Consider the following 27,410-nt stretch of genomic DNA (forward strand, 5'->3'; position numbering starts at 1 on the left):
AAAGAAAAAACAGGTGATTCATAAAAATAAAATTTTAAATTATTGTAAGTATTTTTTTAAATGTTAAATAATTTGATTTATGAAATCAGTGTGTTTTTAAATGAAGTTTAATTTTAATACATTGTTTATATATAGTCAAATCAATTAAAAATTATTATAAATATAATTTATCAAATAATTATTTAAAAGATAATACTTTAATTGTTCATGTTAATGTGTAATCGAATATCAACATTTTAAAAATTTTAAAATATATAATTTTATTTGTAATAAAAATTATCGTACTACAATACTGAATACAATAATTATGTAAAAATCATTATAACAAATTTTTTTTAATATAGTGCACTAAACTACATATTATAATAGTTTAATTTTTTGAGCAGAACTTAAAATATAATTTATTTTAGTTTTTATAAAAAAGTAGTTTAATTTTTTATAATTTAATTTATTTTTCAAAATAATTTAATTTAAAATAATTTAATGAATACCTCTACTAGCAATCAGTAAAAAAAAAATACGAAATGTCTCTTAATTTTTTTAAAAATAAAAAATAATTATTTAAGAGATTTTTTTTCTTAAAAATATAATAATTCACTAAAAATAGAAACTAAAAAACAGTTATATAATGACATCCTTTATACCATGTAAAGATAACGTCACACAATATTTTTCAAATCACTAGTAGAAATCAACGACATCAAAATCTTAAAAGCACATTATGTGGTAGCTATAGGGGTCAATAATCAACAATATTCTAACGATTAGAACTCTTATTCGAACTCAACCTTTGTTGATATGTGAACCATATTTGGCAAAACTCTGCGAATATATATAAATGTACACACTGCTGGAATCCACCTTGTAACACTGAGCAGAAGTGGAAATGGAATCATCAATAAATTCAAAAGACTATCACATTTTAAAGTGAGATTTTTTAAAATAAATAAGAATATTTTTGATAATTTTTTTTAAAAAATATATATTTAAAATAATAATTATATTTATATATCTTTTAAAGATGAATATTTTATAGTAATTTTTTTAAAATTATAAAAAGTGACTTTTAAATTATAAATTTTAGAAAAAACTATATATAAAAATATATTAATGTACAATTTTTTTAAGGGAAAATAAAAACTTTGTTCACCTCATGCTGTCATTTTGTAATTGGTTTCACATTTTTGTTATGCAAAAGTAAAGTCACATTCACATTGGTAAATGTCTCCACTAACATTTTTTATATTTAGTTTTTTTTTATATATGTATTATAAATTTATAATAATGTGTTCATGTCATATTAAAAATTAAGTATTTCTACCTTTTTTTAATTTTTATTTTATAAAAAAGTCAAAGTTAATATATATATTTTTTGAAGTATTTATTTATAGTATTTATAATACTCTCTCTATTACATAATTATAAATATCGTGCTCAAGAAAAAATAAGCTCTAATAAGTTTCTCAATGTAATTACCTTTTTTATTTATACCTTTCACAATATTCTTTAGAAAATGGATACTATATTATATTGTTTATAATAAATAAAATTAATCACAGGTTTCTTTATTTTTTACCTATATAAAATAATTTAGGACAATACTTATTTTAGGATGGAGAGAGTACTAATAATAGTTAAGTCAGTAAAATAATTAAAAAGTGATGATTGACCCAAATTTATATTATACTATTTAAAAAAAAAGTTAAAATTTTGATATAGAATATAAGTGATTAAAGAATTGTTTAGTTACTTATATAAAAAGAGATATTTTTAAAAGTGTTAAAATGAAAAAATCATTCAATATTTTAAAATATGAAATATCATAAGGAGTAATTTAATATATATTTATATTTCAAAAAATGTGAAATTATATATTTAATACTACATATTTATTTATGAGTCATTATGCAAAAGACAAACAAAAGGTGATGATCTCAAAATAATTTGACTATCAAAAAAATATTATGGTAATAAAACTTTTATAAATTAACTTATATATAAACTAACTTCAACTTATGTTATTTTATTTTTCTTTTTTATTTTCCTCTCTTAAAAGTGTTTTTAAAAAAATTTACTTGAACAAACTTCATATATCTTAAATAAACTTCACAAAAACATGAATGAATACTTAAATTTACCCATAAAAATAGGATTTTTAAATTTATTTTGATTTTTATAATTTTTAAATCCTGATATTAAAAAAGTCACGTGCTTTTAGCCTTAATTTGATTATAAAAAAAAAGAATCATATAATTTTTATTAAATGCAAGTCATATATATATATTTAATATTTTTCATTTAATAAATGAAAGAAATAAACAAATTAATTATCGTAAGGGAATTTGAAATTATTCTTCAACATGTGTCGATAGAATAATATTAGCCTTTGGCAAATGCAATAATAAGGGATATGTAGCTTCATTCATATAAACCATATCATGTCGAATAGAATTTGGTTACTATAGCATGGAATATATTGTAAGCTTAGTTTTTAAGCACCGAAGTGGATATATTCCCTACACTGGTTCATGAATGCAGAATTAACGTGTCTGCAACTCTATATAATATAGTGTTACCTAACCGAAAATAAATCAAGCCTATCAATAATAACCAAATTGGGAGGGAAAAAAAAGAAAGAAGTTGAGGTTCAAAAAGAGAGACCAACCTTATGATCAAGAAGAAACACAACATGTTCTTGATCATATCAGAATTAGAAAACTAGTGTGTGGAAAAGAAAGTGGTTGTGAGTATATATAGAAATAAGGAAACAGTTATAATATTACTGCAACAATAGTTATAAGCATGTCATTCTACAACCAAGTTCCAGATGCATACAACAACTCATTTAGCAACGGATACAATGGGCAACAAAACTACAGTGGTGCGGGGATTAACAGTTTCAATCCGAACCAAAATTTATCTGGTGCAAGGCTTCAAAGTTTGGCACATTCAAGTGCAAGCTATGGCAGTAGTTACTTAGGTTACTCCAACACAAATTTGTCTCAAGGAAATTCCACATATCCAGGTTCCTTTCAAGCTGAAAATAACTACCGTTTATCTAGTCCACATAACCGACATATCCCCCTCACGTTTGATCATTCGCCAGTTACTGTTTTTGCTCCCTTTGCTGAAATTCATTATCATCTACGTTAATATTACGTATATATATGTGCTGTGTTAAATAAGATCAGTTCTCATTTTAAAGAATGGAAGAACTTTGAATTATAATTTTGCAGCTGTGGTTGAAAATCTCACATCCAATAATGATAAAATTAACATTATAATCTTACAAAAGTTTATAAGATTGAGTTAGATTCCTAGATGTCCATCCATAATTAGAATTTCACTTTTATTATGAATTTTCCAGCTACTAGAATAAGTATCCTTTATATGAATGAAATAAGATAACTCCTCCTCTGAACTCTCTTTTTCTATACTTTACTCTCTATATCTTTAATTTACCTTTTGGTTGCATTGCTTCATAACACGTACGTTCAGCACATGATTATTCACATTCTGGCATGTTTCCCAAGCTTGAATTTGTTTGTGAAGTTTTTTCCCCGTAAAACATAATTTTTTAATGCGTAGAACTTGTAAGCACCGTTGCTTATTAAGCAACCCAAATAATATACTCAGTGTCAAGTCATCCACTCTAATGCAATTTTTTTAAGTAAAATATCTTAATAAGCAACCCCAATAAGGACCAGCATTGAAAATGCTCTAAAATAACAAACCTCCACCAAAAACATAATCAATATAAATAGTTAATTAATGAGATGAGAAAATGTGTTAAAATTTAAAAATTGAACGGTAAACAAATGTAATTTTAAAAATTAGATAAAAACATTTACGAAATTGTAAAATATGAGTGACAAAAAAAGTGTCATTAAATCTTTTTTTTTTATATAGTTTTTTATATATATAATTATTCAAAGAATGTGGTGGTTCCTATCGGGAAGAAATTTCAAAGTCCCTTATGTCTGTAGTTGAACATTTTGATACTGTATTAGGAAGAAAATCAAATCATTCTCTATCCTCTATCCTTAATGTCAGTGACAACTATAAAGTTCAAATTTCTATCAATGGTTATGTATTTCTTAATATTTATTCTTAATTATTAACTAAAAAAAATATTATGAATCATGCATTTTAAATACTCAATATTTAAAATTTCAAATTTAAGGATAAGTTGTATTATATCTGTCTTATTTATAAAACTCAATTTTAAACAATTGTTCGTTCTTTTCTTTATATAAGACATAATTCATATTATTTCATATATTAATTATTTTATATTAAAATATTTCTAATTAAAGTATATATATTTTTAATTTAGTAAAATGTATTAATTATAATATCTTAAAGAGTATGCATTCTAATTGATTAAGAGAAAAATAAACATTAATCAAGAGAAAGAAATAATATAATATATGCACTTTAATTGATTAGAAGATACATGCGTTAATTAAGAAAAATAAATTGTGTAAGGGTATTTTTTTTTAAAATATAAATAGGAAAAATTTACTGTTATCAAATAAATTAACTATTTTTCTTAATTTTTATGAATTAGATAATTAAATATTATATATAATAACAATGGTAATAATATAATATCCAATATTTCTACTTAATACTAAATTATTAAAAAAAAATATTTAATTATCATGATTATATAATAAATAATAATACGGCGAACAATTTAGTTTTCATTATATATATAGAGATGATAAAAAGATAATTAAAATGCCCCTTGTTAAAGTCTAAAATCCATTAATGTGAAGAATATTTCAATTTTGATTCTTAATCGAAATGATTTAATAATGCAATCAAGAATTTGAGTCATTAACTCAAACACTAAGTAGGTTTAATAGTGAGGGTTAAAATAATATACATAATACGATTGTCTTTTTATAATTTTTACATAAACAAAAAATATTTGATTGATGACATATTCTCAAAGAAAAAACTGTAACATAATGAATGAATGACTGACAAGCAATCTTGGTTACTTCCAAAAGGGAATGGTTCCTTTTCAAACTTTCTGAACGCGAAAAAATCTCCATGTTGAAAATCCACAACCCCGTGTGTTGAAAATTGCAATCAACACAAGAGTACTACAAAAAAACCAGTAGATAAGTTACATCGACAACGATATTGTAGTACACAAATAGAATAGTAGCTATCCATATAAAGTTCACACGAGAGCTTCAATTCTTTGGATTAACTTCTTGCTTGGAGCCTTAAAGGTTGTCAAAATTACTAGTCTAGGATTCGAAATATATCACATGCCAGACATAAGGGACAAACCAACTAATTGACTTGTTCTCATACTATATAATATTGGCCACATACCTAACCATCACCCTCAAGTGTCAACCCATGAATGACTTTTAATCTTTATCAAGTGTTTAATCAACACCCCACATTCCCTGCAATTACAAACAACTGTTAACATATATTTTTTACCGAAGTAAATTATGGTGGAGTCGGATAAAAACTATTACAAATAATAAGATTGTCTCTTTGAATATTTAACATAACCATATATACATGACTTCTAATATTTCCGAGTCCCAATAATTGAGCAAAGACAAGTAGACAACTATATGTTTGATGCATGTAGGACTATACAAAAATCAATTTTCTGATTATTTGTTTTGAGTGAAATAGCATACAATAAACTTTGGTCTTCCATCTTATTTTGATTGAACTTGAAGAATAGAAAAGAAAAAATATAAATAAAAGCTGACAATCAAAACCCTTTAAATTCCATTTCCCACACCCCTAATATGATGCTAAACCTCAGCACACTTTCTGGGAGAATATCCCAGTCTAGACCTTTTCACATCATACAGAATGTGAAAATTCTGCTGTAACAAGTTTCCAATAATTGTAAGTTGAGAGTGATTAGGAGTCTTTATAATTGCCAAACAAATAACTTCATTAGGTTCATATTGGTAGAAGTAGTTTTCAGCAGGGAAATTCCACACAGCCCCATCAGCAAAATGAATCCCAAATTCAGGCAGCTCCAATTGCTGCGCTCCTGACACATTGTAACATGGAGACATAATAAAACCATCTTCAGAAACTTGATGCAGTTTAATTCTCTTCTCAAATGCTTCTTTGATGATACCATAAGCAGGGTCAGGGAAAAAAGCCAAGGTAGAGCCTGAATCAATAATTGTACCACCACCAGCACCTTGTGTTGACCAATTCCAAGTTTGTTCAGGAATATCAAGCACTTCCCCACCAACCATGATGGACTTTATCCTAAGATAGTAAAATGTATCATCTGGACTTTCTTCTCCATCAAGCAATGAAGTGAAGTTGAAATTGTTGTGGTTGTTCAATAGCTCCTTGTCCTCACCAAAGACCAACTTGCTGCTAGTACTTGTGTTGCTGAATATGTCAGTGAGACAATAAGAAAATGAGTGACCATAAATTGATTGCATCTGTGAGGCAAAGGATAGGGGTCCTCTCCCAAGTCCTAGTATTCCATCAGCCCCATGAAAAAAGCCCTTATTCCAATGACCACAACCAAACATCATATCCACCACATGTTTAAACTTTTCCTTCCCATTATTAGGCCATGTGAGATTCACAGTAAATGTTTCCAATGCAAAATCTCCTGTTGTGTTTGAGCCATCTGCATAGCCATAGAAGTAAGGACATGTTTGGTTTTCATCTTTGCAAGGCTGAATAGGGTCAGGGGAAGGAACAAGTTGACACTGGTGATCATAGCAGGTTATGTTCCTATAAGAATTTGAGTCCTTGGGGTTATAAAGGGGTCCATTTTGTTCAAAACAATCATAACAAGGATCACATTGAATCCAAGTGAGGTCACTGCCAGTGTCAAGTATCAACCAAACATGTTTAGGAGGTGTTCCTATAAACATGTCTATGAAATACTCTCCTGTGCCAAGAGAGGCCCCAGATTCCAAGGTTGCCATGATGTTGCCTGAAAACTCATCTTTAGAAGATTCCATTGATTCTAAAACATCATTAGCAGGGTTGTTCTGCTTCTGGATGGTGATACTCTCCTTCACTTCTTGATACCTTGAGATGCTGTTTGTGTACTTTTTCTCTATGACTTTTCTGTGAAGAGTCTGAATTCTGATCAAATCCCTCATTACAGAGTCTTGCGCTTGTGTTTTAGGCTCATTCCCATGATTGATTGGCCTTTTCCTTAGGTGTAACTTTGCTGATATAGCACCATCTCCATCTTCTTCCTTTGTTAATCTGGTTGATTCTGAAATTTTGGCTTTCTTGAAAAACTCTTTGTTGGTGAGAGTTGGATCATTGTTGTGATCATTTTGAGCATCAACTTCGGTGTAAGCTTTGAAAGTGACACAGAAAATTGAAAGGAGGACCAAAATAAGGGCAACTTTCATGACCATAGTGCTGCTTTAATTCTCCTTGTTTGATGTAATATACAATATAACTAAACGATGGAAAACAAAACTTAGGTACTAATCCTAAGGCCTGTAAAATGGGGATAGACACAGTATTTTCTTTCAATTTCTAAAAGACAAGAAAGAAACATGGACAACAATTCACTAGGAGTTGCGAAAGCATATATTTGATTAAGGTCTAAAAAAATACAGAAGGAGAAACTTTGATATGCAAAATAAATAGAACATGAAACATATGATGATATGAAGGGAAAGGTAGAAAGGGAATGAGTGAAGTTTTAGGCTTTTAGCTGAAAATAGGTTTGATTAGGTGAGCTAAAAGACAGAGAAAGTGAGTGATATATGTGAAAATTTAGGGTAGTTTGAATCTGGGGATCATGTATATGTTGGTTACAATGAAATGAAAAGGACTCATCAAGTGTTATGGGTCATGATCACTACAGACAGGTGGTTTGATTATTTATTTATTTACTTTTACCAAATTGGACTATTTACTTGGAATTTCAGGGAAAGTCCAAACTCAAGCGTCACATGTAAGATTTTGTAATCTGCATGTATAATTTATCATAAGAAACACATTTTTTTTAAATCCCTCTTTTCAACAAGGCCTATTTTATTACTTATTTTCTTTTTTAAAATTACAAAGTTTAGTAGGTCATACACCCTATTCAATAAATCATTCTCATAATTTTATAATTGATGTATTTATTAAATATTATATATGATTATTGTATTTATTAAATTTAATTAATATAAAATATATTTATTAAATGTATTCATACCAATCTCTCTATATATATATATATATTTAAAATATATGATTAAGCCAGATACACAAGATTTTTTAGTTTATACCAAATATCTTTTTTCATAGACAATTTTATTCAAATTGGATAAAATCATTACTGACGACGACAATATTCTCTTTTTATATATCTAAAACTTGAATTTGATACCATTGGTTAAGTTGGAATAATACTTTAGTTATTGATTGATGCACCCGATAATAAATATGCAAGAGGTACAAAAATTAATATAACATTAATGTTACTAATAAAACATTATATAATATATAAATAAGTAGATTTTTTCCTTATATATTATTATTTATTGCTTTTTTAACTATAATAAAGAACTTTTAAATAAAAGTGGTTTCTTTCTTATATAATATATTAATAATTCATTTACTCATTAATTAAATATTTTATATAATTAACTTTGATATAACAAAAATTTGTAGTATTAGCCCTCAAGTTGTAGAGAGGCAACAACAATCTCTTTCAAGAGATCATATTTTGTTCTATAATTAGAGACAGGTAGTGATATATATAAAAAACACTCTAATATTTAAATCATAAGAGAATATTAGGATTTTTTTCATATGAATTACGTTAGATTTATCTATACAATCTAAAAAAGAAATTATTTTAACACAGTAATGTTATATCGTTAAATTATTTTTTTCATATGAATTACGTTAGATTTATCTATACAATATTACAATCACAGTAATGTTATCTCATTAAATTATTTTAACACATTTTTTTAAAAGAAATTATCATAACGAGTTAAATAAATGTAAAGTAAAAGTAGAACATAACATGAAATTCCTTTTCAAATGTGATCAGTACGTGGTATGCAACTATGCATCCATATAAGTGTGAACTAACCAAGCACTGGACAACGAAAATTGAAATGATGAGAGTCATTGAAATTTGGATCAACTTGCAGGGGATGGTCATCTTGAAATCTAATATCTCCTATTAAAATTCCATGTGTCATTAAAAATAATGAAATAGATTTTCTAACAGTAATTAATCGTCAATTATATGAATAACCTTCGACTATTCTTTCATTCGTTCTCTTTCTTTTTCCTTTGGGGTTGATGCTTCTGAATTTGAAGTTGACACATCATGGTTTTAAATATAATTAACACTCCAAAAAGTCTTGGACAAATCTTTATACTGTGTGCTCGTTTTAAGCATGAATAATGTCTCAAAAACTAGAAAACCAAAACATGTCACATGTTATAGTATAGATATATAGAAAAATAGGTGTAACTAGCTGGGGTTGGTGTGAAATGTGAATTCAACTTTGGTCATTGCATCACCCAATGCGACTTTTGACTCTATATATGATGCTAAAAGACAGCGATTATTGTTGGGATTGTAATTAATTGTTGCAAAATCCCAAATGTTGTTTATTTGGTTAATGTTCTATTCAACTAATTTAGAGGAATTCTTCAAAGCTATACTGTTTCATTGACCTAATCGACACATTAATAAATAATGGAATTCTCAAAACCATTTTAACACCCTTGATTTCACTAAATATTTAAGTCAAAGCTCAAAACTCTTGTTTATCATTAAAAAATAAGAATTATAAATCTGAGCAATATGATCATATATAAATAGTAAAAACTAAAAGTTAGTTAAAAAAATATATAATTCTTTAGTCTGATTCTTCATAAATCAAATTTTGTGGTGTGGGCCCACCTCTGAAGAAAAGCCCAGCCCATCCCAGCCCAACACAAAAGAGCCTAATAGTGGCGGTAAAGTCTGGCGCCATATGAAAAATAATCAGTGATTTAAAATTCGGATCGAATCGGCTGGTCGGACCGGTTGGACCGGAAACCGGTGGTCCAGCCGGTTCGAATCTTAAGTTGGATCGGTTATGCAATTGACCCGTTTCAAACTGGATTGAACCGGTTAATTTTTCGGTTCAACCGGTGAACTGGTAGGTCAAACCGGTTCAACTACTTTTTTTCTTATTTTTTTTAAATTTTTTTAAGGGACCATAAACTACAAAAATAATAATGAAAATTCAATCTCTTAATAAAAGAGCAAAGAGTCTTATTAAATATAACAATGACTATTTGTTCTAATGTATTTGTTTGTAATATATACAACTTAAATAACTTCTATAACATATTATTAATTTTAAATTATATATTTAATAATATAATATCTATGTAGATATTATATATATTATTTTGTGATATCAATTGCAAACATATTATATATGTACATATTATTTATATTTTTAATTTGTATTAATATACAATTTAACATGTAATTTTTTATGTATTTTTTTATAAAATAAAAATAAAAATAATTTTAAATAAGATTAAAAAAATTGAAATTTAAAAATAAAATATAAATTTATAAAAATTTATAAGTATAAAATATATTTAATATGAATATTTTTTTAATAAAAATAAATAAAAACCGAGTCATGCGATTCAACTATGACCCACCAGTTCAACCTTTGACTTACTGACCCAGTACTTTAATCGATTTGATAACCAGTCCGATTTAAAAGTATGAAAATAATAAAACCCAGCTCTGTCTTTTCGAAAATGAATTAAAAAAATAAGTTGAAATTTAGTAGAATCAATACCTTCTTATCCTCACTCAATTTTATTCATCAATCGTATTGGAAATATTGAAAGGGAATCCATCATCTATTATATATTTGATTACAAGATTCACTGTGACGCTTCTTCTCCTTGACGATTTTACATTATTTATTTCGAATTTGGACAATGTTCTCTTTCCGGCCTCTCTCCAACACTAATAACTATTAAATATATTTAACGGCTCAAAACTAAGAGTGTGATGATTACAAAGGCATGTTATGATGAGCATGGAGAAGGAAGATGTTGGGAGTCGGATATACTCACTGTTGTATTTGAAGGCCACAAAAGTGAGTCACGTTATCTATACAAATGATGCATTCAACAACGGCCATGGCAACCAAAACTTGTCTTCTGCAGACATTCTATCTTCTGTTCAAGGCAAGCAAACATCCTCTGATGCATCTCATACCAACAACGTTGATTCAGTCAGGAGGAACCAGTTTTCATCCCGTACAACTATTACTTTAGATTCGGTACTCGGCAAATGGGGGAAGAAAGCCGCCGAGACCACTAAGAAGGCCGGCAATATGTGGCAGCACTGTATGTATTCATTTCCTCTCATTCTTTTCTTTTTTCTTTTGTTGGAAAATAAATGAGAGATTAAAAGTGGACAAAACTTTTTGAAAAGACTGAAAATTGAATCTTAAAATAGTTAAGGAGGAAAAACTTATTTAACCCTAAATTTTTTCTTCTGTTTTTTTAATGTAATTTTGCGTGGAGCAGTAAAAACGGGTCCGAGTTTTGCTGATGCTACTGTGGGAAGGATCGCTCAGGAAAGTAAGGTTCTTGCAGTAGGGTACGAGAATATCTTTAGGCAAACATTTGAGACGGTTCTAGAAGAGCAGCTTCTGAAAATCTATGCATGTTACTTGTCCACCTCTGCTGGACCTATCATGGGAGACTTATATTTGTCAACTGCAAAGCTTGCGTTTTGTAGTACTAACCTACTTTCTTACCAAGAGAATGACCACACTCAATGGACCTATTATAAGGTAAAGCTACCTCCAACACTCTTCCTTCAATGGTTGAAAGGTGTGACGTGTGACATAATAGAATAGGACATAGTAGATATATGTGAATGACTTATTTTCTATGATTACTTGCTAAAGATGCAGGATATTATTAAACAATGTGTAGTTCATAATTTTCATCTATTTTCTCATATTCCTAGAAGATGATCCTAACACATGTTTACTTCGATCCATTGTCCTATATATTTCCATCATGATATGTAGTTTATATATAAATACTTGCACTCATGCATTAGGTGGTCATTCCATTGCACCAGCTGAGAGCAGTAAACGCGTCTACAAGCAGGATCAATCCATCTGAAAAATATATACAGATTATCTCTGTTGACGACCATGAATTTTGGTTTTTGGGCTTTGTGCACTATGACAACGCTGTTAAAAATATTCAAGGAGCATTGCAGCTTCGCTGACACACGCGTACGGGATCGAAAAGCACCGTGTATTATTTATTCCAAAGAAGGTTTGTGTTATTAATAAACCATCCTTCGTAGAAACATTTAAGTGTGTTTTATCTTTATATGCTAGGTTGCTAGTCTAGTTTGTTGAGCTGTTATAGTATTAAAATTGAAACTCATTCGGTGTACGTGATTGTATAGATAAAAGGAGCAAAACCAGATTAGAAAGCATTAAATTCTGTTACAGCACACACGCCATACTAGTTTTAATATTATTTTTTTTGACAAATACTAGTTTTAATGTTAACTACATGAATTTGGTGTATTGACTATAAGTGATATATATGGTGTCCTGGCTTTTTGAACTTTTTTGCTTTTGTGTAATGATTAGAATGGGACTTGGCCGAATTAAATGTAAAAATTAAATTATATTTTGACCGTTGTATTTTGCTAATGGGTGTTGAATTATGGTACTATTATTTGTTGAATTCTTTTTGCTGCAAAGTTGTACATAAGAAGTTGTTACAGAGTTACAGTGACATTTATAGCAACTTATTTATTATTGAATAAATATAAAAAAAAAATTTATTAATTTATTTTTCTCTTCATGTAGAGGAATGGTGATGTGGAGAGCTGAATATGAAGATTAGATATGAAGAAAATCGTTCTAGAGCCTCTCATATATTATTTAATTCATTTGGTGATGCTGAAGGACATGTAAGAGGCCACAATAGATTGGAGAAAACATGGTGGAGCCATCTATTAGCAAATTGAATTTTAGCTCCTTTCTTGTCAAAGTTTATACAAGTTTTTATATACAAGTTAGAAGTATGTTTTAGAGTTTCTCTATTAAAAATAAAAAATCTATTAAAAATAAAAAATACTTTTTAATAAAGAAACTCTCAAAAATACTTCTAAACTTGTATTCAAATAAACTTCAAGTATATTAAATTATAAAAATGACTCAATTATTATTCATGATCATATTATGTTATACACATATATAATACATTGAGACAATGACGTGCACAAAGTGAGGAGGTGATTTATCAATTACAATCAACAAAATTATCACATTGTACTAAAAAAATTTATTATTTGTTATTTTAATCATTTTTAACTAGTTGTTTTACTTTATAGTATGTTTTGAATTATGAATGGTTTGACACTGATTTATATATGTTGGATTCTAAGTACTATTAAGTACTATGATAAATATTAGCATGATCTTTTAAATTTATTTTATATAAGTTTCATTTATATAATATTATTAATTAATTTGCACCGGCATATATGATATTGCATAATAATTAAATTAATATATTTATAAATAATAAAAAAATTATTAATGACAAAATATTACTCATGGATAACTTATTGGTTATATAGATAATGAAGTTTGGTGATTATTTACAAAACTAGTAGTTATAAAGTTTGTTGATCATTACTGATAGATGATATATTAGTAGCTTTAACAGATAGCAAATTTTGAGTAATTACTAGTATATAATCTGTCGATAATTAAGTTGATCATTCTTATTAATGAATATATTTATCTTTGATACTTACTGACAAATATACCCATCAGAAAACTTAACATGTTTTACCAACAAATTCTATTGGTGATCATCAGTCATATTTTCATACTGATTATCTGTTGGTATAGATATTATTTTCTATGAAAGTATATATCTGTCGAAAATTATCGACAAACTAAAAATAACGAAATTATTTTTTGTGATACCATATAATCACTTTACTAAACCCGGTTATAATTACCTTTTCCTAGTTAAGTGTGGACCATCAAACACCTCAATCAAAAGCAGTAATATCTTTTTGGTTTTTTGGTGAAGAGCAGTAATATCTTTTATATATACTTTGCACAGGAGCAAACGAATGATGAGTATTAATATCCTCACTCATATCTAAATTGGCTACATGAGAGTATAGCAAACAATAGTTCTCTCTCTTATATCCAAATAAACTGAAAACATATATTCAAATTTAAAAGTGATATCCTAATGACTTCATTATTTAAATTAGTTAAAAAAAATTAGGATGAAATTCAGTAGAATCAATACCTTCTTGTCCTCTTTCCTAACCCCCCTTTTGAGGGAATCCATCATTTTTTATTTGATCACAAGATTGCAATCTTATTATGCCCTAATACATTTTCATTTGGACAACTTCACTTTCACGCTTCTTCTCCTTCACACCCACCGATGATTTTACATATATTCTGTCTCATGCAAAACTAACACTGTGTTAAGACACATTGAATTTTTCTACTTTAAGAAATCATGCAGGTAACATCTGTAAACTTTATTTTTAGTTGTAAGCAGTTAGGATTTCACAGGCACGAAAAGTGGTTCTCTATAATCTCAACAAAATAAAGAGAAATATTTTTTGTTTCAAAGATGTAAATATCATTAAAGTAAGTTGTTATCTTTCTAAACAATTTTTTTTACAACCACGGTCATAAAATCAAACTTTTGTGAACGTGCTTAATTAAAAAAAAAAACACGGTTATCTTCTGATATTTTAGTTATAACAAATTAATGACTAATCATTAATGTAGAAGTTGATTATATATAGCTTACATCTTTCATATATGCATGTTCTTTTTTTGCGATGTAAAGTTTGGCTGTGAAGTCAATATTATGGGGTGGCTTTTATTGAATTACTACACGTGACCCAATGAGCATATGCAAAATATTAAAAACAAAGAAAGACGTTGCATGGATAAATTATTGGGCAGTGGATGCTCCACTCCGAAGTAGGTTTACATAAAATATTATTAGCTTGGTTTCCAAGCCAAATAGTGGAATAATAACATTAACGGGATATGAATTTTCTATTCATGTATAAAATAAACGCAATGATAAGGAAACATGTCACATCAAAGTACTGAAACAGTGTTGTGACTTGTGAGCATGGAGAAGGAAAATATTCGGAGTCGGATATCCTCACTATTGCATCTGAATGCCACAAAAGTGGTTCATGTTACCTACACAAGTGATGCATTTAACAACAAAGCCGATGGCAGCCAAAATTTCTCTTCTGCAGACATTCTTTCTTCTGTTCAAGGCAAGCTAACATCCTATGATGCAGCTCATAGCAACAACGTTGATTCAGTCAGGAGGAATCACTTTTCATCTCATGCAGCTATTGCTAATGGTAATCATGTTTCATCCAACCATGAGAATCAACCTCAGCCTCTCTTCACCATCCTATCTATCTCTTAAACTTTTATCATAAATCTCGATCCAATCCATATAAAAAAAAAATCAAAAAGAAAGTCTCTTCACCAACTTTTCTGTGTAAGTAAAAATTAACTAATAATATGATTAAAATATATAAGTGGGGATAATACTTACTTTATACACTAGTTTTGTAGCTAGGATTGAGTTACATCATAATTTACAATTCTTAAAATCATATTAATGTTTATTTCTAACAATTGTTATTGAGTCTTTTGGAAAGTTTAGAATTCATGCAGGAATTAACAGCACTGGTGTTTCAGGCAGCTGGGAGCATAACCATATGAAGAATCAGCCTGTCATGACACCGTACCATGCTCCTCATTCCGTTCCTGCCACTACTCCTCGCCCTATTTGTAGTATCTCCATCCCTACTCTCAGTAATTAATCTTTGATCATAAATTTCAAATCGTTTCATTCTTAAAATGAAAATTACTTTTACTAGAATAGATAGATAAGAATTAAGAAGCTTATTTTTATATGAGAGTCAAATGAACAGACTTGAACTATAGAAATATATATAGATTATCAAAATTTAATATCATGTGACAGAAACAGAATAAAAAATATCATCTGATTTTCCAAAAAAAAAAAAAAATTCTCACACATGATATATAAACATCCTCTGATGCAGATAACAACAACGTTGATGCGGGCATGTGGAATGAAATATCATCTGATGTCAGTGTCAGAAATCACTCTGCTCCTCGTCCTGTTTCCTATCCCACTGTCACTGTGCTTATTCATGGTATCACTAACCTTTGGTCATAAATTTCAATCCATTTTTTTAATTGATTTTGGCAAAAACTGAAAAGTCACTTTATCAAATTTAGTTGAATTCCTTATAATTATACACATTTTTCCCCCAATTATATAAATCTTCTGATCTGATTCGATCTAGCTTAAATTAGTTTAAATTATTTTCATATTTTTTAATACATAAACGTTTCAACATAAAAAAAAATAATTTAATAAAATTTTAAATGTAATTTGAAATAGATTTATTAAATTATATTAATTAAACACAAGTTCAAAAACTTCATAAAAACGTAAGTCTAAATTTTAATATAATTTCAAATTAATTGTCAACTATTCACTATATATATGTCATATTTTGAAACTAAAAAATCCTAAATTAATTAAGATATATGAATAATGTAGAAATTTTAAAACAAAACATTATATTAGAATATAGATAATTTTGGTTTATTTCCATTTTTCATATTTTAATTCAAACGGCCTGTGGCTGGGCCCGTGCTTCTTTATTGATAATTTTGGTTTATTTCCAATTTTCATATTAAAACGGGTGGGCCTTGGCCCATGCTTCTTTATAAATTGTTTGATTATTTCGTAAAATTAAAGAGTTTTGTAAAAAAAATTGAAACAAGAAAAAAGTAGTATAAATTATAATATGTAGAAATTTTAACAATAATCTTTAATAAAAATTTAAAAAAAATATTTTTTAATTATTGAAAATAAAAATTACTTTTAATTTTCTGTGTAAAACCACAAATATTTATAAATAAAAAAAAACATTATATGTTAAATAATTATTTATTAGCAGATACATATTCAAATAATTATGAAACAAGGAAAAAATTTGGATTCCTTCTAAAGGTATCTGGACCCGCCCCAGCTTCGAAACATTCATTTCTTCTAACAATTTGTTTCAGCTATTGCTCATTTATAACTTACTCTAAAGTCACCATGAACTGTTTCTTCTCTTATATAAATCTACCTACATATCCATAAAAGCTTTTAGCATTATCATCCTATTCACTAAGTTGTCATAAATAATAGTACAATGAGAGTAAACATTAGGATAAGAAATTTTAAGAGTAATTCACTCTTTTCTTTGAAAAATTTTAAATATTTTGAGATTAGATGCTTTAATTTGTTTGAATCAATAATTTTTATAAAAAAAAATTTGAAATTCAACTATTTATGAAAATTTCTAAAATTGTAAAATTTCAAAATTTTCATATTTTTTCTATTTTATCACACCTACATATTTTCATATTTTTTTTGTCTTTCCTTCTCTCTCCTATTTCTCTCTTCTCTTCATCTCTTTTAAAAAAGTAAGAATTTTAAAATTTTTTACCCTATCTCACCTATATCTTCATATTGTTTTTCCTTCTCTCTCGATCTTTTTTGTTCGTCCCTGGAGTATCCACCGCCGACAGCAGTGACTAATCTCCTCGCTACGTTGGAGGCACCTCAAAGGGTGGGATAGTTGGCCTCAAGATTTAACGCGGCTGCATACACAAGGCAGGATTCGAACCCCTGACATTGCTTAAACGTGGATCAACCCCTACCGCTGAACCACACGCTTGGGGTTGCCTATTTCTCTTTTATCTTCATTTCTTCCGCTTTCTTTTTTCTCTTTTTATCTTTTACCTCTCTTTTTTCTTTCAAAATCAATATAAAAATATCAATATTTTTAATTATTAAATAATTAAAATTATTTAAAAGTTATTAAATATTATCTAATATTATTTTTTTAAAAAATTATTAAATATTTAATAATTTACTAATATTTATTGTTATAAAGTTTAATATTAACATTTTAATATATATATATATATATATATAAATATATATATTTAAAATCAATTTTACTTTTAGTGGAAATCAAATTACTCTACCCAACCTAAGAATTTTAAATTTAACAAATTTAAATTTATTTATCCAAATAAAATATTTAAAAAATAATAAAAACTAAAATCAAAATAATTTAAATTTTAAAATTTTACATCCCAACAAACTTTAAAAATTGTGATTAAGTACCGATTTATATAATTGTAGCTATTTGGACCATCCATAGCGGAACAAGCCCCCCTTCTAGGGCCAAATGTTCCTATCATAAGTCTGCTGTCATCGTTAGGGTCATTGCATCCGGGGTATTGTCCGTTTTGGCACTTGTTGAACCGTCATGGTTTTATCCTTTAAAAGGCGTCTTGGTGGGTTAAGGAGAGAAGGTGTTTATAAACTACCATTTACCTCAATTTCTAAACGATGTGGGACTTTTAGACATATCGGAACAAAAACTAAAATAAAAGTAAAATATTCTAAGAAATGTAAACACGAAATAAAAGTATAAAAAGTAATTCAATAAAGCTCTCACTTTTTCACTTTTTTTAATTAACAAGACTTAACTACCGTGCCTTATATAATGATCATGATCATTAATCCTTTGATTAGAAATTTTTACATATCCGTTCAATATAATTTATCACTGGTTAATGACGTGATTTGATGATTGAATAGTTTCCCCTGAGGAAAATGGTGAAGATGAAGATGAAGATGAAGATGAAGATGAAGATGATGATGATGATGATGATGGTGATGGTGAGTATTCAGAAAATGAGTATTCAGATGATGATGATGGTGATGGTGAGTATTCAGAAAATGAGTATTCAGATGATGAGGATAGAGAGTTTGAGGATTTAGACGACGAGGAAACAGATAGGAAGGTAAAAAAGCACGTTCATGTGGGTTTATTACAGCTTAAGGGAAGGAAAATCATAACAACTGTTGAAGGAATAAAGAAAAAGCATAACAAGATACTCAAGGACCTCATGGAACAATGTTCTTGTAATGGTCGTCTTGTCAACGACCCTCAGTTTGGCAAGGTTTGTGTTATCTTCTTCCCAACTAATGCATTATACAATACTATTTAAAACTATAATCAATAAAAATAATTAAATTATTTAATCATAATTAATGATATTATAATTTAAAATTTTATTCTAAAACTACTTATAAAATTAAATAGTGTAAATGATAATTATATTTAATAATACTACTCAAAAGTCAAGAAACAAAATTCTCAATTAATAGACATAACTTATAATGTTAGTTGTTCAATATATAAATACATTCATTTTTATGAAAAATAAATAAATATTAACTCATTAATACTAACATTGTAAAAAAAATTATACTATCAACTAATCATAAATAATTATTTATATAAATTTTAAAATAATTTTAAAATTTGTGATTGAATTATAGTATAAATTTATTATATATTGTGTGTGCATAAATTATTTTCTCATGAATGAAAGGCTAAAGATCAATTTTGTATGGATGCAGGTTATAGAACTTTTCGGAGATCAAAGAAGGACTGTATCTTCTTTCCTTGTTCAGGTAAAAACATGTTAAGTATATTGCAAAATTAATGTGGCAATTGTTCTTACTAAAGAACAGTGCAATTCATGATTTATTTGTAAATTCCTGTGTTTTGATGTTACAAACAGGAGGGCATAGTAAAGAAGAAACATGTCAAAATTCATGGTTTCTAAGGCCTGACCAACAAGCTACAGTCAAAGACATTTGCTTATAAATTTATATTCAATCACTCAATCGTATAAACATTATGTTATATTGTTGTTAAGTGTCTAAATACTCTATCGTTTACTTATTTTGGATCGTTGTTGTGTGTGCTAGCTTCTGTGACAATTATCTTCAATAACTTTGTTACTGTTCCTCCCTGTGCAATTGACTATGTATACGCTGAATTTTTTTTATAAGCCAAATATTATTATATACTACTGTGTCTCTATTATTTTAAAACAAAGTGATTATTAATTAGTTAAAAATTTACAAAAATAGGAAAGTAACCACATGTATTTTTAATAATCACTCGTTATTATATATTTTTATTATTTATTATTTATTAAAAATAATTCAGGGAGATAAAAAAGTATCTTTTGTACTTTAGTATGTTATAGATAAAGCATCCAAATACAATATGTATTAATATTGAGAAATGTTTCAGAGATAATAAAAAATGAATCCATTATATTGAATTGATTGCCATTGTTTAACAAATTAAGGAACTCTAGATTAATTCTATGTGATAAGGATAGAGTCAAACTTATTCTTATCTTGAACTAATTACTCTCGTTATTACTGATATATGATTAGTTAAAATAGAGTAAACTTTAGTTCTATGGACATTTGGGATAAATTTTACCGAAAGTATTTCAATGAGAAAAAAAAAAAGGAACTTTTTATATAAATTGAAATTAATTTATACAAAAAATAGTTTTAACTTGTAAAACAACTTATTTTATTTTTCTCTTTTATAAGTGTTGTTTTGAGAAAATTGACCCTATATGAATAGTTATGGTTGGCAGAATCAAAATGCCTGTAGATACGAAGTCAACAGTCCAGGATTAGAATTCACCCACGCTAAATACCATAGAAATTCCATTTATGAATTTAATTTATGATGTAAAAAATTATTATTAGAAGGTAGACTTGGAAGAATGGAATGGATACATGGCTTATTTTTCATTTCAATTAAATGGTATTTGATAAATTTTAAAATTAAATAAATGAAATGAGATTTTATTATATATTCATCTATGATTTTTTCTTCTTCTATATATTGTTATTTTATCAAATACTTCTTTGGGTCAAAGTTTTTATTTTATCAAATATTTAACTATTTTATATGAATTTCAGTCAAAAAAAAAACTTATATGAATTAAAAAAAGGTTAAAATGCTTTTTTAATTCCTATATTTTTACTTACTTTACTTTTTAGTATCTATAGTTTAAAATTGACATTTTTAGTCTCTATATTTATCTTTTTTAATTTTTGTTTCAAACAGATATTTCTACTTCCTATATTTACAAATTCTTTTAGTCCATGTTGTTATTTTTTTTTTGTAATGTTATGTACTTTGTGTTGATATGATAAAAATCTTCAATTTTGTAAGAGTAGAAAAAGGTGTCTCAATAATAAACTTTATAAATGAGAGTACAAAAGAGACATAAAGTATCAAGGGGTCTAATATAGAATAATTATAGCAAAATAAATTTAACATAAGACATATAAAATTGAATTAATACACTTATCATATCAACACAAAAGAGATATCGTTACAAAAAAAAAATGACATAAGAATTAAAATGATTAAAAAATATAAGTATAAGAACTTAAAAAATGTATCTTAAATTATAGAGATTAAAAAAATAAATATAAAGATTAAAAAAATCTATTTTAAACTATAAAATTAACAAATAAAATAAGTAAAATTATAGAATCTAAAATGTGTATTTTAATCATTAAAAAATATCAATATATTAATACTTTCAAAATTCGTTTAATGGTTATGATTATGAAATGAATAATGAGAAAAAGTGTTTTACTCTATATAGTTTCTTAATACTTGTATTAGGAATGGGACAACCTCTTCGGCCAGCCAACACGTGAAAACAAGGAAGCCAAGAAGAAACTTATTAATCAAGTAACACTAAACTATTCGGCTATGGTGCAAACCGAATACCCAACCCATCCGACCTTGACATGACCCAAGCATACATTTGGTTAAATCCTAGAACCCAACAATAGTATCACTTGAACCAAGAAAGGACACTTCAGGTAGGACACCAGTCAAATACCTATTCGGGCGTGGCATAAGTTGAGCATGTACTCGGCCAACAAAGAATAAGTTACCCTCTAATTAATCTGACCCACGTTAATAGTAAATTAAATAATAAATACCCACGTCACCATGAATTAAGATTTAATTTACTAATTATCCAAGTCATAATCAAGAAAGTCCATCAGACTCAAATACGTCACTATAAATAGGAGATTGATGAAATAGGAAAGACAGGTATGATCATTTAATACTACTGCATTTAGTGCTTTGAATCAAACACTTACTTGAACGTCGAAATATTTTTGCAGGTACCCACCCCACTACTCAGAACAAGGATTCGGGCTATTATTATCTCAGAGTTTCAAAGATTAGCAAATTGAGGAAAAGGTTAGCAAGGAAATGTTTCTTACATAAACAATACTTAATCAAATGTGCATGATTTACAAATACATGCAATATGGTACATGTGAATCACAGGACTATCTCGCGATCACGACTTAATTATCCGATGAATTCGAACTAAATTAAAAATAAAAAACTGGACCTTTTTTTTTAATAGCAAAGATTTTAACAGTTACAATTAGCATTAGAGTTAATCACTTATACACTGTCAGTGTAAAGTTTTTTTATACTGGCAACCAATTATATCTCTTAATTGTGTCATGTCACTGTTAAAAGTAAATGTGTTTACAGTGACATGACACAATTAAGAGATATAATTAGTTTTTAGTATAAAAAAACTTTACATTGGTAGTGTATAGGTGATTAACTCTTAGCATTACACCTGGGATATGATTAGCGAATTTAAATGTTTTATCTAATTAATAATATAATTAATTTGATAACATCTTTATATATATTTATATATATATATATATATATATATATATATAATTATAGGAGCGAGACAAGGGTGTTGAAATATATTTTAAAGATTAAATATAATTTTTCCTTCTATATAATTTATCACTTTCATTTTTAGTCTTTGTAAATTTTTTTGTTGTTATTTCATTTTTAATATTTTATAATATTTCAAAAATAGTTTTTACTATCAACTTTCATTAAAAAGAATCTCACATGACAAACTAAATATATATTATATGCATTATGTTCCACTTCATTATTGATAAATTGATTTTAATTTTTTTTAAACAAAATTTCAAAATACACTTCAGTACACCCAAATTCTCACCCTTGCAATCACACCTTGCTTCTCTGATCCAAATTCGTTGCCACAAACCCTAAAGCCCCCAATCCCAATTTGAATTCCCCCAATGAGGAGCAAATTCTCACAATCTGCAATCTTGATAATGAAACTGAATTCGTCCTCAATGACCAGGGTTGGCCCAAGCATAAGATTGCTCAAGCTTTAACTTTAGGCCCCAAAAATATTTTTTTTACTTATAGAACTTAATTAATTAGTTGTATTAGTACTAACTTTGGTTTGTTGACCATTGTAAGTCTAGTATTGTAAAAATTGGGTTTGATCCTAGTATTGTAATTTTTTGCTAAAAGTTTCTTTTTTATAGGTGACTGTTGATTTTCTTGTCTCTCTCTCATCTTTAAAAAGGTCAAACTTCAAAACTTGCTTAAAGCCTCAAAATATGTTGGGTCGGTCCTGTCAATGACCAACACTTTTGCAAGGTCATCACAGTCTCCACCTCACCATGGAGGTTAGAGCGTTCACAACTCTGTTAGTGTCGTTGTCAATGTTGTCTTCTCCAAGGTCAAGAAGAATTGCGTTAATTAGCTCAAGACATCAAGAACGTTATCACCTACCATTGTCACAACAACAAGTGAGACACCTCAACAGAGAAGGGAGGTCGGTGATCTAGCTTTGTCACCATTGACAACCAAGGCACAACGTTCAACGACATAAAAAGGTTGTGTATAAAGAGTACAATAAAATAGTAATAGTAAAGTGTATTTTAAAATTTTGTTTAAAAAAATTAAAATTAATTTACCTATGTGACAATGGTAAAATAGAATATAACAAATAAAATATATATTTCGTTTGTCATGTAAGATTTTTGTTAAGAGAAATTAATGATAAGAATTATTTTTGAAACGTTAAAAAAAATAAGAATAAGATAATAACAAAAACAATTACTAGAACTAAAAATGAAAAAAAAAATCATAAGGACAAAAATTATATTTAAATATATTATTAATGTTTATCCACCAACTAAATTTTTAAGTAGGAATTTAGCATTTACAACTCATTGAAGAAAAAAAAAACAAATTATATTTATATTTTACGTTATATAAGAAAACTTTATTAAATATATTAATATTTATACTTGTTAAATGCTCTTTATTCTAGAGATAATATTACATGACACTAGATTATATTAAGGTCTCATCAATTTTCACATTATACATAATCGAGTTGTATTAATTTTTTTAATTAAAAAATAATTAAGTAAGAAGTTATAATTCTTTTTTACCAAATTGACCTTATAAGATAAAATATTATTTCTAATTGTAGAATCATGTTCAAAATAAGGATCGACCATCAATTTTTAATTAAGAAACATAAATGCTAAACTACTTACATTATTAAATTATTGAGTTTGATATTTCAAGGGTAGTCTTTGGTCGAGATTGAGTTGATCGGAAATGCTCTTGAAAAAAGAAGAAAAATAAAATAAAATAACGATGACAAGACGCTGGATGTATGTTTTATTGGGATATCTAAAGCAGTGGTCACTACTACCCTAATAAAAATACTTTGTGACACTCTCTATCTAATATGCTTAAATTCAATAACAAAACTAAATCTAAAAGTAATTACTATGAATTCTTCCTAATTACTATGCAGTTAAGTATTCTGTGGAGGAACCTGAAGATCAACAACTGACATCAACTTATGCTTATCCAGATGAATTGCATGCAAGGATTTCCATTATGCAAGAGTTAGTTTTGAGTCTTAAACACGAAATTCCTGAGGAAAGAGGCTTGCATATAAAGCAGAAGAGGAGATCTATAGAGACGTGGCTATGCTTAAAAGGCAGATGCAATATCAAGACTAATTCTTTTACCTATTTCCAAAAGGAAAGTAAAGACTTGAAGAAAAAGTTATAAGAAGGATACGACAATTAAGGGGGGGAATTTATAGGTATTTATTGCTTATCTATTTGAGTTGCCAAATTTTGTGCTCTAATTCTCAATTCAAAACACATCATCTTAATGTAGAAACATATTATCAACATTATTTTTTATCGCTTCAATCAAAATTTACATAATATGCTTGTTTGAAAATTCACATGGCTTTATACTCTGATTGATTTGCTTGTTTTTTTCTACAGTTTGATTGTTATTATCTGCTCTGATATAATTATATGATCATAAGAGTATGCTTTGATAGGTTTTGATGATCATACATGCATATGTATTTTTAAGATATGGTTTGATATCACTATAATATTTATTTTTTTGTGCCTTGATGAAAATTAAATCATTTGTCTTGTAATCAACTAAGATTATATAATCTTTTTAGAAAGAAAATGCATATCTTTTGATCTTTTTCAATAAAATTTTGTAACTGATTATCATCATAAAAATAGAAAATATTAGATCATAGGATGATTAATTGCCTTCTAATGTTTTTGTAGCATTTTGTGCCCCCAACTTCATTCCAGCATCTTTGTGTCATGTAGGTGAAAATTATATCTTGTTAATGAGTTAACAACAAATTATATATACTAGATTCTGTATAAATATCAAGATACATTAATAACTCGACAGCATTAAGATATGCTACCTGCTCTCTTGCATTTCAAGAAAAATCTTGATGCTCATTTGAAGACCTCTTGAAAGCTTGTACATGAAATTGGTGGATAGAAATTACAATATGATACCTTGAATAATTTATTGTTCAAATTCACACATTTGTGTCATTCTCGGTTTGAGTTGTAATCCAAGATCCATATGAAAAAAGTATGATGATATAAGGAGTTTTGCATGATAAAGTAATTTTACTTCCTTTCACCCACAAGATACAAGACAGGCCATGAGGCCAGGAGAGAAATAAGCTCTAACCTAAGAATACAGCACAAGTGCATCAATATTTCGTTTTCCTATGACCCTTGGTATACCATGATAATACATAGTCTCCATAAACAGCATCTCGACATTTAGCAGGTGATGACTCATTTATCAATTCAGAAGCAGGGGAAATCTTGACTGTCTTAGCAGGGTCATGAAATGTTGCCACAGAGAGCCTTACTCTATCAGGATTAGTAATTGCTCTATGCTCACAGTTCCTGTACTTTTTCTTCGGTTATAATCTGGTGCCAAAAGAATTTTTTGTTAGTAGAATGGAAAAAATTTCAACTTTTTTTCTTGTTGAATTAAACCCAACTTTTATTTAACTTAATGAATGAATGATCTAGCAGGAGAAAATATATAAATCACAAATCATCAGAATCCGCTGTTAAAAGGGCACATTGTAGAATACTGAATACCATATTTACAAAGTAAAATGACTCTAACAAAGGCTTATAACTCAGTCAGAAACATTGTTTGCTAATTTAACTGAACTCAATGAATCAAAAGGACACTGCCATTTTTACCAGATAATCATTCTATAAAGAAAAAACACAATCTCTTTTCAGCAGATCAATTTTTCACCATACCCCATTTTTCATATTGGAGTGGAACAGCTTGCAATATTACATATAATATAGTATTCAGTAAATCATAATTGAGTGATAATACACGTACAACAATTTATACTGTATCAATTCAATCAACACTGGCCGCAAATAGGTCATCCTAGCCATTATTCCTTTGCAATGCACTTATGCACATATAATGTTTTACTTTTAAGACAATTGCACAGAATTTATGCTATACCATACTCGTGCCATTTGCTCCCATATATCCGTTTGGTCATGCCCAAGAATTTAAAATTTAAAATTAATGTCTTCCCCAAAACCCTTCAAGCAGCTAGTTTTTAAAAAAATTATAGTTAATAATATTGATAGAACAATCTAATTATATATTGTTGAACCAATAAATAATATATAATTAAATATATAATTTTAAATAAAAATACTATATAAATTATTTAGGCATGCATGTGGGTGCCGAACTCTGGACCATAAAATATTAGGAAATTGGTATGGTATCCATGAAAATTGAAGGATTTTGATACATGTGAATAAATAAATTTTAAAAGATAAGTTTAAAATAACATAAATTTTAGATTAAAAATTTGTATAAAATGAATCAATCAAAAAGACTAATTAAAAAAAATAATTAAAAAGTCAATTTTCATAATAAATTTTGTTTATATATGATAAAATTAAAAAATTAAAAACAAAAAATCATAATAATATTATAAAAACATTAAAATAAAAAAAATAAATAATACAACTGAAAAACTAATTTATACTATAAATTTAAAAAATTATCACAAAAAAAAAAACTAAAACATATTAACAAAATATTAATATTAAACTTTTTAATTATAATAGATGTTACATTAAGATAT

The 27,410-nt window shown here is 27.5% G+C and overlaps 3 protein-coding genes across 6 annotated transcripts; 2 read left to right on the plus strand and 1 right to left on the minus strand.

Annotated features, from left to right (window-relative positions):
- Window positions 1-5,672: 5,672 nt before the first annotated feature.
- Window positions 5,673-7,645, minus strand: LOC109789191 (aspartic proteinase nepenthesin-2). The gene has a single exon (XM_020348092.3). It carries the CDS (start codon window positions 7,395-7,397, stop codon window positions 5,796-5,798), a length of 1,602 nt encoding a protein of 533 aa, XP_020203681.2. The 5' UTR covers window positions 7,398-7,645; the 3' UTR covers window positions 5,673-5,795.
- Window positions 7,646-10,508: 2,863 nt separating this feature from the next.
- On the plus strand, window positions 10,509-13,053 carry LOC109789180 (GLABRA2 expression modulator-like). 2 transcript variants are annotated; one of them, XM_083071307.1, is made up of 3 exons: window positions 10,509-11,370; window positions 11,554-11,822; window positions 12,119-13,053. In XM_083071307.1, exons 1-3 carry the CDS (start codon window positions 11,049-11,051, stop codon window positions 12,269-12,271), a joined length of 744 nt encoding a protein of 247 aa, XP_082927433.1. In that variant the 5' UTR covers window positions 10,509-11,048; the 3' UTR covers window positions 12,272-13,053. The 2 variants fall into 2 exon arrangements, with proteins under 2 accessions (XP_082927433.1, XP_082927432.1); XM_083071306.1 differs by having other exon boundaries at window positions 10,513-11,370; window positions 12,098-13,053.
- A 2,077-nt stretch (window positions 13,054-15,130) lies between these two features.
- LOC109789181 (uncharacterized) lies at window positions 15,131-20,048 on the plus strand. Of its 3 annotated transcripts, XM_083071305.1 has the most exons (7): window positions 15,131-15,433; window positions 15,780-15,896; window positions 16,151-16,264; window positions 18,784-18,842; window positions 18,891-19,148; window positions 19,612-19,665; window positions 19,776-20,048. In XM_083071305.1, exons 1-7 carry the CDS (start codon window positions 15,190-15,192, stop codon window positions 19,818-19,820), a joined length of 891 nt encoding a protein of 296 aa, XP_082927431.1. In that variant the 5' UTR covers window positions 15,131-15,189; the 3' UTR covers window positions 19,821-20,048. The 3 variants fall into 3 exon arrangements, with proteins under 3 accessions (XP_082927431.1, XP_082927429.1, XP_082927430.1); XM_083071303.1 differs by having other exon boundaries at window positions 15,132-15,433; window positions 18,784-19,148; XM_083071304.1 differs by having other exon boundaries at window positions 15,135-15,433; window positions 15,780-15,872; window positions 18,784-19,148.
- Window positions 20,049-27,410: the final 7,362 nt, after the last annotated feature.

Source organism: Cajanus cajan, chromosome 3, assembly GCF_000230855.2.
Source record: "Cajanus cajan strain Asha chromosome 3, NIPB_CcT2T_4, whole genome shotgun sequence".
Lineage (NCBI taxonomy): Eukaryota > Viridiplantae > Streptophyta > Magnoliopsida > Fabales > Fabaceae > Cajanus > Cajanus cajan.

Excerpts from the sequence above, each read along its gene's own strand:
- LOC109789181 (XM_083071303.1), top strand. The coding sequence starts at position 15,190 with ATGGAGAAGGAAAATATTCGGAGTCGGATATCCTCACTATTGCATCTG. Across the intron at positions 15,897-16,150 it reads TATCTCCATCCCTACTCTCA|ATAACAACAACGTTGATGCG; the intron begins GTAATTAATCTT and ends CCTCTGATGCAG. Across the intron at positions 19,149-19,611 it reads ACGACCCTCAGTTTGGCAAG|GTTATAGAACTTTTCGGAGA; the intron begins GTTTGTGTTATC and ends GTATGGATGCAG.
- LOC109789191 (XM_020348092.3), bottom strand. The coding sequence starts at position 7,397 with ATGGTCATGAAAGTTGCCCTTATTTTGGTCCTCCTTTCAATTTTCTGT.
- LOC109789180 (XM_083071306.1), top strand. The coding sequence starts at position 11,049 with ATGATGAGCATGGAGAAGGAAGATGTTGGGAGTCGGATATACTCACTG. Across the intron at positions 11,371-11,553 it reads CGGCAATATGTGGCAGCACT|TAAAAACGGGTCCGAGTTTT; the intron begins GTATGTATTCAT and ends TGCGTGGAGCAG. Across the intron at positions 11,823-12,097 it reads CTCAATGGACCTATTATAAG|GTGGTCATTCCATTGCACCA; the intron begins GTAAAGCTACCT and ends CTCATGCATTAG.